Here is a 12369-nt window from a genome sequence, read left to right on the forward strand (position 1 = left end):
ATGGTTGTAAATTAAATTGCGAAAATATTAAACAAATATTTGCACTCAATAAAAGAAAATTGCGTTTGTTTGTGCACAAGTAAATAAAGAACACAAAGTCGCCAGCAAAAACAGAAAGAGATCAACAGAGTGTCAGCGAGAGCGAGACGGCACCAGATAGAGGTAGGACTTTAGGAGGTAGGGCCATCAAGGGCTGCCTGCCACTTCCGATTCAAAATCCAAATGGCAAATAGCATCAAGCAATTTTTACATTTTGCTACAATTTAGAGAATGACAGATACAAAATTTGAGGAAAATTCTGTTTGTTTATTAGCCAACCATTCGGACGGAATGATTTCCTCTTTGTGTCACCAAAAAGTTCAAAGAATTTTCTGGGCTTACTTTTTCTCTGTGTGCTGGTCGGGTCTCTCTCTAATTTCATTTATGCCTTTTTGGGGGGAGCGGGGCAATTTATTAAACAACTTTTAATTGGATTAAACCCAAACAAGAATCAGAGACACACGAAAGACGACAGGCGACAGACAGGCAAGAGAAGACAGAAAAATTAATATTTACCGACCTTAATGCATAATAAATTGATTTCCCCGCTAAAACAATTAAAATAAAAGCCGAAATTGAGACGGAAATTGTTTCGGGAATTAGCTAAGCGAAGCAGAGACAGAAAGTTGAAAGGCCAATGAGAAAATGAAGGTGAAATGAAACGGGGCTGTAATTAAAGCGAAAGAGAGTATGAAAAAAATCTCCGGAAAATAGGTAACTTTTAAGTGAAATAAAAGCGAACAAAATTGAGAGTGGTGGGCAAATTTGTGGAATGGAAGCCACGCAGAAATGGATTCGAAGTAAAGCAATTTAGAAAGAAAGTTGCATATTAAGAGTCGTGAACAGAGGCAGCGAAAGCAGCAAGCAGAAAGCAATTAAAAGCCAAAATCGGGACAGAAAATTATGTCTGTTCGAAAACTATGGGGAAAATAAAGAGGTATATGTATGTATGTGTATAAAAAAAAACAATATCTGTATGTACTTACACATAAAATTGGGAAGAATTAGTTGTGTAACAGTTTCTAAAATAAAAGGAAGAAAATAATATTTAGTTTAATTTATTTATTTAAATATCTCTCTACAATATTATACAAAAAATTTTGGGTTGTTGTGATCGTTCCGATATTTTTCTATAGTAAATAAGCTGTACAAAATATTATAACGAGTAACGAGTAACGAGTAACTTTGACTTCAATCTTTGGACCGTCTTATACAAAGCGTTTTAGATAGCATTAAATTCTGAATAAACTTAAAAAATCATAAAAACTTTAAAAATATGTACGAATTTTTATAGTTTTATTTTATTAAATATATTATATTATATTAAAACGAGTAACGTGTAACTTTGACGTTAATCTTTGCACCCTATTTCACAATGTGTTTTAGATAGCATTAAATTCTTAATAAGCTTAAAAAATCATAAAGACCTCAAAAACATGTACGAATTTTTATAGTTCCCCCCCACAGAAATAAAAGAGCTAAGCTCAAGGCAAATTTACATTCTTTTTAGGAGACTTAAGCGCCCAGACCCTTCCAGATCTGCACCTTCCGGCCCGCTTAACATTCAGAACCATGAATTGTTCGACAGTCGGTAGCAGTCAGCCAGGGTAAGAGCCAAGGGCCAAGAGCACAATCTGCGGTTACGCCCACAAAGCATAATTCAATTTGGTCAATCAAGTGCAACACTTGAGAGCAGTAAGCAGCAAGCAGTAAGTTTTGCGACTGTACAGTGCACAAATACATTAGACAATGAATTTACATACATACATATATGTATGTACATAGAAATATACATGTATTTATGTATGCATGTATATATGGACGTATAGCTCCTGCTGCCTATTGAACACGATGAATTTATCGCTCGACATTCTAGTTTATGATTGATGAGAGTTTCGGCAGAGCATTCCCCGAGTGGTTCTGTGGGGCTCTGGCTTGTGTCTGGCGGGGACATGCAAATGCCAAATGCTAATGAATTCATTCAACATACAACTTCAAAAGTCATAAATACCCCGAGTGCCTGACTTCATGCAACGTTAACTGCTCCGTGTGTGTGTGTGTGTGGCAGGAGGTGGAGGAGGACATTCAGGAGGAGACAAACTCATTTCCGTCACTGACACAGTCACTGACTTCATTTAATTTTCAAATTTTCAACTCAAGAGTCCAAAACGAGGTTTTGCTTTTTTTGTTTCCCCCATTCAGGGCGGCCGCCTTTTGTTTCAGTGTAGCAAAGTGAGACGAACGAGGAGAGCGGGACCAAAGGACCCAGCAGCACCACCAGCAGCACCACCAGCAGCAGTCGAGAGCCCAGTCCTGAGTGTCCTGACTCCCGAGTGCTGGGCAGGAGCCAAAACAGAGTGAAACAAGCAAAATTTATAGCCACGCATAGATGACGGGGTCGGCGACTGTTTTACATTTTTGCATTTTTCATGTTTTTCCCTGCCATAAAGTTTCTGTATGCCAGGAGAGATGGTTTGCCTGGACCTGTGTGTGGGAGTGGAAGAATCCCAGCATAAAAAGTATGATAAATTAGCATATTACGCATACGCCGTGTATGTTTTTGTGTACATCTGCGGGTGTCTCTGTCTCTGTCGCTGTCGCTGTCTCTGCCTCTGCCTCTGTCGGGTGTTCTCCTCTGCTGGCCGTCTGTATGCTGCATAATTATGTGCTTAAAACAATTAGTGCGGGGAGCAGAGCAACGGAGTTTAGCGCCTGCCAACAGTGCATTACGCATACGCCCGGTGCGCTCGGAATCTGACCTGCCAAGAGCTAATACATTTAAGATTCAAATTATGGGCTTAGAACAGTATTCGCATTTGTTTATGTGAATATTTTAAAGGCTGTAATTTAATGCCCTCGCCCGAAAATAAAGGAAAATTTCTTCCCGATAAATACCGCCTCTAGAATTTCGATTTATTTATATATGCACTTAAATTCCTTTAAACATATCTAATCTTCCGCCTGCTGCTACTTCCGTGCCCCCAGAAGGCATGCCCCTTAACTGCAAAACGGAAAACTGACTCAACACGCTCCGATTGCCTTTATTTGAGTTAATTGAAGGGAGACAAAGGGCAAGAACCACAATGACGAGAAGGCATTTTCCCCATTTAATTCAACATTTTGCGAAATTGTTTACGCATCATTTTCCCCAAGGAAAATGGCTTTGACTGGCAAACGAATGAAACTTTTGCATAATGTTTTGCGGACAGATTCCACTTCATTTATCATCGATTTTGGGCCAGAAAACAAAGCCAAAAGCCCACAGAGGCGCACATGAATGGTGCACACAGTGCGATTGTCTTACCCAATTAATTTATTTGTATCGATGAAAGGCATTATCAAAATGGGAAGAATACCTTTTGAAACCATGTTGAAATGCGCACTCTGGGAAGCATAAATACTCGTATAAATCAAAGGCAAATGTCTGACGATCTTTGGGGAATCCGCAGCACGCTCGAATCATATTTGTCAGTATCTGCTGCCGCATATGGGATTGGGGAGCCTCATCGCATTCGTCTTAGCTGGCAGTTTACGCTTATTGTCAATCAATCAGTTTGCCTCGATTTCGTTGCAAAATGTGAGCATATTCCATGCCAGCCAGAAATCCAGGGAGCAACTTCACTTTTTTTCCACTTCTGTCTGGCGTTTACCCAAATTTGCCTCGTTATTTGTGCTGAAAAATGGTGCGCGTGCCACAAGTACCACTCGTGTGCCACCAAGCATTCATAGCTGGAAACACACAAAACAAAACAAAACAAGAAAAAAAGTAGATGGGAAAACAGCTCGAAATTTGTTTCCCTTCAAGACTTTGAATCTGAACGGACTATCATGCACCTAGTAGGAACGGCATCGACGAACTGCCAACAAATTTATACCAACTCATGGATAATCGTCTGAAACTGAAACTCTTCCATGATTTGATGGTCGGAATATTCGGCTGGAACTTTTAAAAGGGGACCACCATTAAGTATGCGTTCGGTGCAATCCATAAGCCCAAAAACACATGGCCTTATCATAAGAAACCGAGCCAAGTGAAGTCAATGCTAACGAGCTGGCTGGCCTTTTGTCGGCTGAAATTTGGTCGAAACTGACTGGGCCGGGATCCAGACACGGACCCGTACCCGGACCCGGACCCGGAGTTCCCGAAGCAACGCTCCTCTGCAACGCTCCTCTCTCCCGCTCCCTGAGGAGGACGCACAAGTGCACTTTAGTTTTCAATTTTTGTCCTCTCATAATGCGACGCTCTGGCTTCTTCATACATATGTATATACATATATTTTTTGCTTTTGCTTTTTCTGTTTTCTGTTTTTTTTTTATTTCTTTTTTTCTTTTCTTTGCTTTTCTGCTTTCTGTGTATTCAGAGGCACCCGTACTGCAGCTATTGAGCAAATATCTTCAAATGGATTTTAAAATCCCAGCCAGAGGAGTGGGCGGTGGTGCGGGCGTGCTGGAAATGTGAGTCAAAGGTTACCTTGGGGATGCATTCAGCAGAATTTCTGCACTAATGGAAAAGTAAAAGCTGCGAAACGAGTTAGCAGATACATATACATATACATACATATATATCATAATACGTCGGGTCGTTGTGGTGCCCCCCGAAAATCACTTAAGCAACTTTTGTACGGGGGCCCTGGCTCTCGCTCTGGCCCTGGCCCCGCTTACCCCTCCTTGTCCAGCTCCCCCATAAAGGGAAATGACAACTGGCTGGCTCTCTCTTCGTTCTGTTGACTTAGGATGCGGAAACAAGCTGGCCCCAGAGTCAATCAGATTATTAGGCCAGGCCGCAAAGCCACCAGCCACCAGCCACTCGCCAGCAGACCAGAAGACTAGCAGACCAGCAGACAGATGGAGCAACTGACCCACTGACAGATGGACTGGCTGACCCACTGATGGACTGAATGGACTGGATGGACTGGTTGGACTAGCTGACAGCTTGATTTATCAGCCAGCAGCTAGATTTGGATGGGGGGCTCTTGCACCGTTCTTCCATTAAGACAAGTGCAAGGTCTTCTAACTAAGAGTATTTTAAAATTGTTCACTCGTTTTTCCCCGAACAGCCAACAGCCACCAGCCACCAGCCAACAGGCACGTGCCCCGGTCCGATCCGATCCGGCTCGGTCCGGTACGGTACGCTTTGGGCCCAATGAGAGCAACTAAAGTAGACAATTTGTTGGCGGTCTGGTTGACTTACTAATGAGGCAAGTCCGTGTCCTGTTCCTGTTCTTTGGTTTCCTTTCCTGGCTGCATCAAACTGATTAAAAAACGTCCAGCAATCTTTGGGGAAAAGCACAAGAAAAACGGCTGGAAAAAGCTAAGATAAATAACAAGAAATTCTAGCTGCTTCATTCCGCTGATTTTCTAGTTGATTGGACGAAACTTGGACGAACCGTAGGGTAAGACAGGGAAATACGCTTGCTATTTGTGGATCCACAATTAGATGGATGGACCACTCCATTGAGTAGAAGCCAGCCAGCTCCTTTAAAAGGGACTCCCAAGGAGTCCAGAGTCGAGGATTGTGAGGGATCCACCCGGAGGTTGTTGGCGCCCGCATCGTCCGCATCGTCGGCATCGTCGTCATCATCAAAGCGAATGGCGGTGACATTGGATGAAAGTGAATTTGTGGGTCAAGCAAGCGTTAAATGGAAAACTTTTGCCTTCAAAAACTTCAACTGTTGGCTGTACTGTTAGCGGGAAAGCGGAAAAACGGAAAAGCGTAGCGACTGTCCGTTGAAGAAGTATGAGGATTTCCTTGCTTTGGAAGCTACTGCGGATAAATTGTACATGGCGACCATGAAAACACTCGAGGAATATTAAAACAAATGAAGCCAACTGAAGGACTGTTCGCTCTCTCCCTCTACGTTGCTCTACAGCTCTCGGACCCTGCTCTGGAGAACATTCCTTTCAGTTTTTCTTCCTGTTTGCGTTTGGTTAATGAAGCTGGGCACGGGCTTGGCTTTGGCTTTGGCTTTGGGTGTGGGTTTTGGGGTTTTGTACCCACTCACTCAAGGAAATTTCTGCTCTTTTATGCAAACACGTACGACCCATTTAATTTGGCGAAAAGCGACCGCGTATATGGGCCTGCCAGAAAAATACGTGATAAGCAAATTCATAAACCATTAAGACGGTTGCGCCGCTGCCTTGCGCTGCCTTGCCGAAAATATGTGTGTGGGGTGAAAATGGAGCTAACGTCAGCGCAAAAGTGCAAATTTTCAAGGAGTTTTCATACCGACTGGGGGGGACGCGGGGAATACCCTACACAAGTTGGCTCTGGAAAGCCCCCACAGAAAGTGGGAGCCTGCTAAAGGCAATCATCTGCTGATCAGATGGAGTGGCAGATCCTCTATTATCGAGCGTCGAGCGACTGGTTACAGCCAAGTAGGTATTCAGCTAGGGAGTTCTGTGAGAACCTCCTTATAAACCATCCCTTTTTGGTGTCTTATCGGCCCAAAGGCCCATCTCAAGTGGTGCCTAAGTGAAAATTTCCTTTCGAGAATATAGGTTTCTGATCTAAGGGTCCTATGGCATGCCACACAGATCGATAAGTAGAGATCGTAGCCCTGTGCGAGTGTGGCAATGCCTTCCCATAGCAGATATGCCCTAATGATAATACCCTGCACCTAAAAAATGGTATCCGCTGCTCGTTTCATGTGCGGTTTCATTAAATTTTATAACAAGCATTTTATATACATAATATCAAGTTTTTTCTTCGTTCTCTGACTTTTTGCCTAGACGCGAGTTTGTTGGTTGGTTAAGTTAAGTGAGAGATGGGGTTGAGAGAGGGTGGGGAGAGTGGGTGGCCGCCTAATTGAGGCAGTTGAGAATTGGAAAAAAAATATGAAAAAAACCAGCATACATGAGGTGCCACGCGAAGGCGTGGGGAAATGGTATGGTATGGTATGGTATGGCATGGCATGGCGTGGATCCTTTCAAGTTTTCCTGCATGAATGCTAAATGCTGGCAGCCGAGAGAGATCCATTCAGGGTACTCTTGAGGACTTGCCACAAGTCAAAGAATTCAAGCGGGTGGGCGGTGTGGCACTTAAAGCGGCATCTCTAAGGGGGGTGGGTAGTTGGTTGGGGAGTGGGGGGTGGTGGGGGTTTGTGGAAGGGTTTACGGAGGGGTTTGTTCTCTTTATCTTTTGACTCGCATTCCAATTATCATATTAAATCAGTTGTAAGTCATTTCACGTGTATATATTTGCACAACTTATGCGAGACTCCGAGAAGGACATCAGCAACGAGTCCGGATAATCCTTTCAGCCGAAAAGGAGCCCTCACTCACACAAACGCACACACACACACACGTATGTGTGTTCGTTTACTCGTAAGTGGAGAGAGGCTGATAGAGAGGGACAAATACGTATCAACGGCGAGCCAAGTGGAAAACGTGGATGGGAAAAATTCAGTTGACATTTCCCTGAAATGCAGTTAATGGGAATGCTCGCCCTGGCCATCTCTGAAGATAACGATTGCTAATGGGGGGCGGCCACCGCCACGGCTCCGGTTCGTGGTGGGATTCCCCTTTGACAGAGTCACCTAGGGATAATGAGCTCAGGGCCGAGCATCAGCAGAAAAGAGGCATCGTCGCGAGAGGCGACGGGAATGTTCTTTTCAGCAGGTGTGGCTCAGATGGAAAAGGTTAACCATATATAGCATTGGTTGCAGAAGAATCTAAATTAATTAAATGCAATTGAATTGAATAAACTACAGATGAAATGCAATGGAGCAGAGCAGACTGGGGCTCTAGAAAAGAGCTTTGTATGCATGGAATACTGATACATTTCGGTTTGGCTTCCAGGCCTTCAGGCCGATTCCATCCCTTTAATTAAAAAGAACCCTAATTAAATTCTTCTGTAAGGCATCACAAAACAGGCATTGTTCTGTTTGTTAACACGTTTCAAAGACACGAGTGTGGTCTGCAAATAATCAACTAAAATATCAGCTAACAAACAATATCAATCAAAATGAAATCAAATGCTGCACAGACAACACCCCCCCAACCCACACCAACCACTCGTACAACCCTGTGTTCAGCGCCTCCCCGAAGTTCCTCCATTAGCCGCATTTATGTTACAGATTTAACTTTCTACGTGCAACGCCAATTTGATTGCTCATATGAGTATGTGGATGCGATGATGGCGAAGGAAGGTGGCAGTTGGCAGGTGGCAGGTGGCAGGTGAATGGCGGCAAGGTAGAGACGCCGGTTGGCGGATGGCGAATGGCGGAGGTTGTATGTATGAGTGAAAGTCAGTCGCTCACCCACTCACTGAGCCAGTCAGTCGTCAGGGGCGAAGCCGAGTCGAGCACTCGAGCGCGAAATAAGCTGTGGCTGATGGACTGAGGTAAATGAACAGTGGAGCAGAGAAGTTGGAGACGATGCCACGATGACATGGCGATGGAGACGACACGGTGGAGGAGCAGCCACCAGACAGCAGTTGAACAATGGCAACAACAGTAACAGCAACAGCAACAGCAAGAGCAACAGCAACAGATTGATAACTGGAAATACATTGAGAGAAAGTCAAAAGTCTCCTCCATAATTATTATAAATTTCCTTATGCTTGTGCTCTCAGTGTAGCTGTTGCGCAGGAAAGGTACGCTCTCGCAGAGCTGTCTCGTATATGGAAATCCATTTGGACTGTTAATGTGACATTTTGTCATTAAAATTTCAGGAGGCGCGACTCAGACAAAGCATAATATTGTTACGAGTATTATTATTTGGCCTCGTGTTTGGCCAGAAATGGCAGTTGGCTTGTGTGTTTCTGGGCGGCAACAGCTGCCAGCAGCTGCTATAAGGACGGAGGCAGCAATTGACTCGACCCGACCCGACTCAACTTGATTCTCCCCTCTCGCGCCCTTCCACCTAGGGCCATACAACATTGCGTATGCGTAATGTGAGCCACTGGTGTTCCTGTTCCTGCTGTTCCTACTGCTGCTGCTGCTGCTTCTGGTACTCGTTCTGGTGCTTCATTCAAATTAAATTTGCCCAGGGTCATGCGAGTGCTGGTACTGGCTCTGGCTCTGGCTCTGTTACTGGTACTCGTGGATGACTCTCATATGCCAACTGTGGGGGGAGGGGGGGGTAGCAAATAAAAGGAGGGAAATCGGTGAAGATGGCACCAGAAGTGTAGTACCATCAAGAGCTGAGCAAATTGGCAAATAAAATTTTTAGAAGCGCCAAAGAAATGTAAAAAGTTGACTCCCGAGTTAGGGAGAAGTTCCCAGAGTTTCAGAGTTCTCTTCTCTGTTTGGCAACGGAGAGAGCGATAGAGAGAGCGATAGAGAGAGAGAGAGAGAGAGAGAGGGGGGGAAAAAACCAACTTTCGTGTGTGTGTAATTAAATTTACTTGTTGCTGGAAATATTTTCCACCCTACCCTGCCCACCCCTCCCTCAGCACTCTTTTTCTGTTAGTCACCCCCAGCAACTAAGGCAATCGGAAGCTGAAGCTGAAGCCGAAGCTGAAGAAGCCCCAAGGAGAAGTGACACTAATTAAATGCCCATGGAGCGGATGTTTATTTGTACAGGAAGGAGCAGCAGCAGCAGCAGCATCAGCATCAGCATCAGACATATTGCCATTTGAGTTTGCCTTTAAATGATGGAAAATATCTACAGCTGCAGCTGTAGCTACAGATACAGCTACAGCTACAGCCTGCACCTCCTCGACATCGACGTCAGCAATTTTGCATCCTTCTGGTTCTATGCAAATTTTTGGGCCAAAAACTCGCCTTTCCTCTCCTTTCTGAGGAAGTGTCGCATGGTTTGGCCTCTGACGTTTCCACACACACAATTAAGTTGATTTGTTGCCTGTTGCGGTCAAAGCTAACGAAGGCGCCTCGTCTCGTCTCGTCTCGACTCGACTCGCCTCACAGGGACTCCACTTAATGGGAAGGATGTGTCTATAGGAAATGCGTTATCCAGCTCTAAATGTGTGTGTCCAAGAGTGCTTCCTCAGTGGGTGTGCTGTGTGTGTCTGTGTGTTTGATTGCAATTTTCGGGACCAGATGGAAGTGCTGCCGATTCCCAAAAAAAATTCAGAAGAACTTAAATGGTACTCATAAAGGGACAGAGAGAGAGAGAGAGAGAGGGGACCACTCTCTCTTATATCTTATACCTTATTAATTCCTTAAAGTCGAGGACCCAACAAATCATCATTAAATTCCAAACCATTGTGTTTACAAATCGTCACAAAGCATTGGGAGCGCCATGCTACAGAAAAACTTATGGCAATCATATAATAAAGGGAAAACAACCAGAAGGAGAAACATAAAGCAAGCGGACGGGAGGGGACGGTAGGGGACGAGAGGGGGAGATGGAAAACTTTCGCCAGCCATGTGTCTCGCCGACTGCACTGCGTTCGAGAGCTCTCTTCCCCGGCGTACGTACGTGTTTGCACTGGCAAAACACACAATAAAAGTAGCACAAAGGAGCGAAGGAGGCGACGGGGGCGACGGAGACGACGGGGGCGATGGATGGTCCAGAGGACAAGTTTAAAGTGCTGCAAATTGCATTGGAAAAGCGTTCTTTAAGGATAACAAAAACAGCAGCGAAAACAATTTCAAGATGCCTTTCTTTCACAGAGAGAGAGAGAGAGAGAGAGAGAGGGAGAGAGAGGGGGGGCAATTTTATGGAAACAATGAAATGGAAACTTCACTCATGAAATATTCAAAGTGAGATTTGCGTCTGCTGTAGGGTTCTGCCGTGTGGTTAAATTTCAAAACAAGGAAAAACTAAAAGAATGCCGGCCAGGAGCAAGCCGAAGCATGGCACACCCTCATCGGGGGGGGCGATCGATCTACAGCCGCTGATCGTGGAGCGGCGCCTTCTTCTCGTGCAACAGCTCCGTGTAGGGCAGCTTGCGGCGCAGCTGGGGCGATATCTTCTTGCAGTGGCACAGCTGGTGGATGTGCAGCGTGCGCTCGAGGTCGAACTTGCGGTCGCAGTACTTGCACAGGTGGCCGCTGGTCAGGGTCGTGTTGCTGCCACGGGGACGGTGGGAGCGGAAGCGCACGGAAAAGTCCTCGTCGTGGGTGCGACGGTGGGCGCCGAGCAGCGACTTGATCTGGAACTTGGCCCCGCACACGCCGCACGTGAAGCCACCACTGGCCTTCGGGCTCATCTGCTGGCGCCCATAGACGCCGCTCAGGCGGCGCTCCGCCTGCTCGGCCTCCAGCACCACATCCTGCAAGCGGCGGGACAGTGACTCCATCTCGCTGTCCTCCTGATCATCGCTGATGGACAGCCCGTTGCGCCGGTCCGAATCGAGGACTGCTTTGGGCGAGGGGGAACATAAACACCGTGCCACAGTTCCTAATGGGTCACTTACCGTTGTAACTGCCGCGGCTACGGATCTTGTCGCCGCCGCCACTGCCTGCCGCCTCCTGCGACAGATGCTTCTTGGTGTGCTTCCCGTCGCCGCGTCCTTTGCCGCCGCTGCCGCTGCCGCTGCGGCCCTCCAGTGCCTGGCGACGAACCGCCCGCGATGGCGCTGCCACGCGGTTCGACTCCGACAGGTAAATCAGCTTGCGCTCGACGGCCTTGCGGGCGTTCTCCACGTCCGCCTCGATGCCCTCCGGGCGCAGGAGGATCTCCGAGTCGTCCTCGAGTCCCGCCATGGTGCGGCTGGTGTTGCTGCTGCTGTATGCGTGCTCGTGTTCGTGAATGTGCAGCCGCGACTGTTGCGAGTCACGTTTCATTTTTCTAGCTAGTTTTGTTACTTTCTGACCGAAAATTTCCATTTTATTGGGGGTTCTGCTGTGCTATGTCTATGTCTACTAGTAATGTTGTTTGCTGTTCGACTCCAGCTAAAGGAATGATCAAACGAGAGACTCTGAAACACTGATGGAAGGAAAACGGAACGCCACCTTGATTAGGAGAAACCAAAAATGTCAATTTTTTTGAGGGGATCCTGAGACACGGTGTACTTGCTGCTCGTCAATACCTTCGGGGCGGCTGAGTCGGTCCCAGAAACACAATCTTTGTCAAGCCGAAGACGGTCCCAAGACCATATACTGTCCATCCCCGACTGTAGTGCTAAACAGTTGAGAGCTTAGACTCATCCCTACTCGCCCTTCGTCATAGTCTTGGCGTGGGTTAGGGTATACTGGTGCATATAAAATGCTGCCGTAGCTTGGTCGAAAAACAAAGGGCAAAAGGCCAAGAGAAGCAAATTGTTTGCTTAATACGGAGCTGTTGTTCGTTTAAGTTTTCCTTGTTCCGAAGGATAGTTGGCCCTGACAGGGCTGGGGCCAGAATGTAATTGAAACTCCAGATAGCCATAGATTGTACCTGTTACGACCCAATCTGGGATCTCCCTGGTAGAAAGTTGTGTAT

General features: G+C 46.2%; 1 protein-coding gene across 1 annotated transcript; it reads right to left on the reverse strand.

Moving 5' to 3' along the window:
* Positions 1-10587: 10587 nt before the first annotated feature.
* LOC4811656 (uncharacterized) lies at positions 10588-11868 on the reverse strand. The gene is made up of 2 exons (XM_001352211.4): positions 11363-11868; positions 10588-11304 (listed from the first exon to the last, which is right to left on the reverse strand). The coding sequence occupies exons 1-2, from the start codon at positions 11772-11774 to the stop codon at positions 10832-10834; spliced, it is 885 nt and encodes a 294-aa protein (XP_001352247.4). The 5' UTR covers positions 11775-11868; the 3' UTR covers positions 10588-10831.
* Positions 11869-12369: the final 501 nt, after the last annotated feature.

The sequence above is a fragment of the Drosophila pseudoobscura genome, chromosome X (assembly GCF_009870125.1).
Source record: "Drosophila pseudoobscura strain MV-25-SWS-2005 chromosome X, UCI_Dpse_MV25, whole genome shotgun sequence".
Classification (NCBI taxonomy): Eukaryota; Metazoa; Arthropoda; class Insecta; order Diptera; family Drosophilidae; genus Drosophila; species Drosophila pseudoobscura.

Coding starts and splice junctions, on each gene's coding strand:
- LOC4811656 (XM_001352211.4), bottom strand. CDS start 11,774: ATGGAAATTTTCGGTCAGAAAGTAACAAAACTAGCTAGAAAAATGAAA. Junction 11,305..11,362: donor TAGCCGCGGCAGTTACAACG/GTAAGTGACCCA, acceptor CGCCCAAAGCAG/TCCTCGATTCGGACCGGCGC.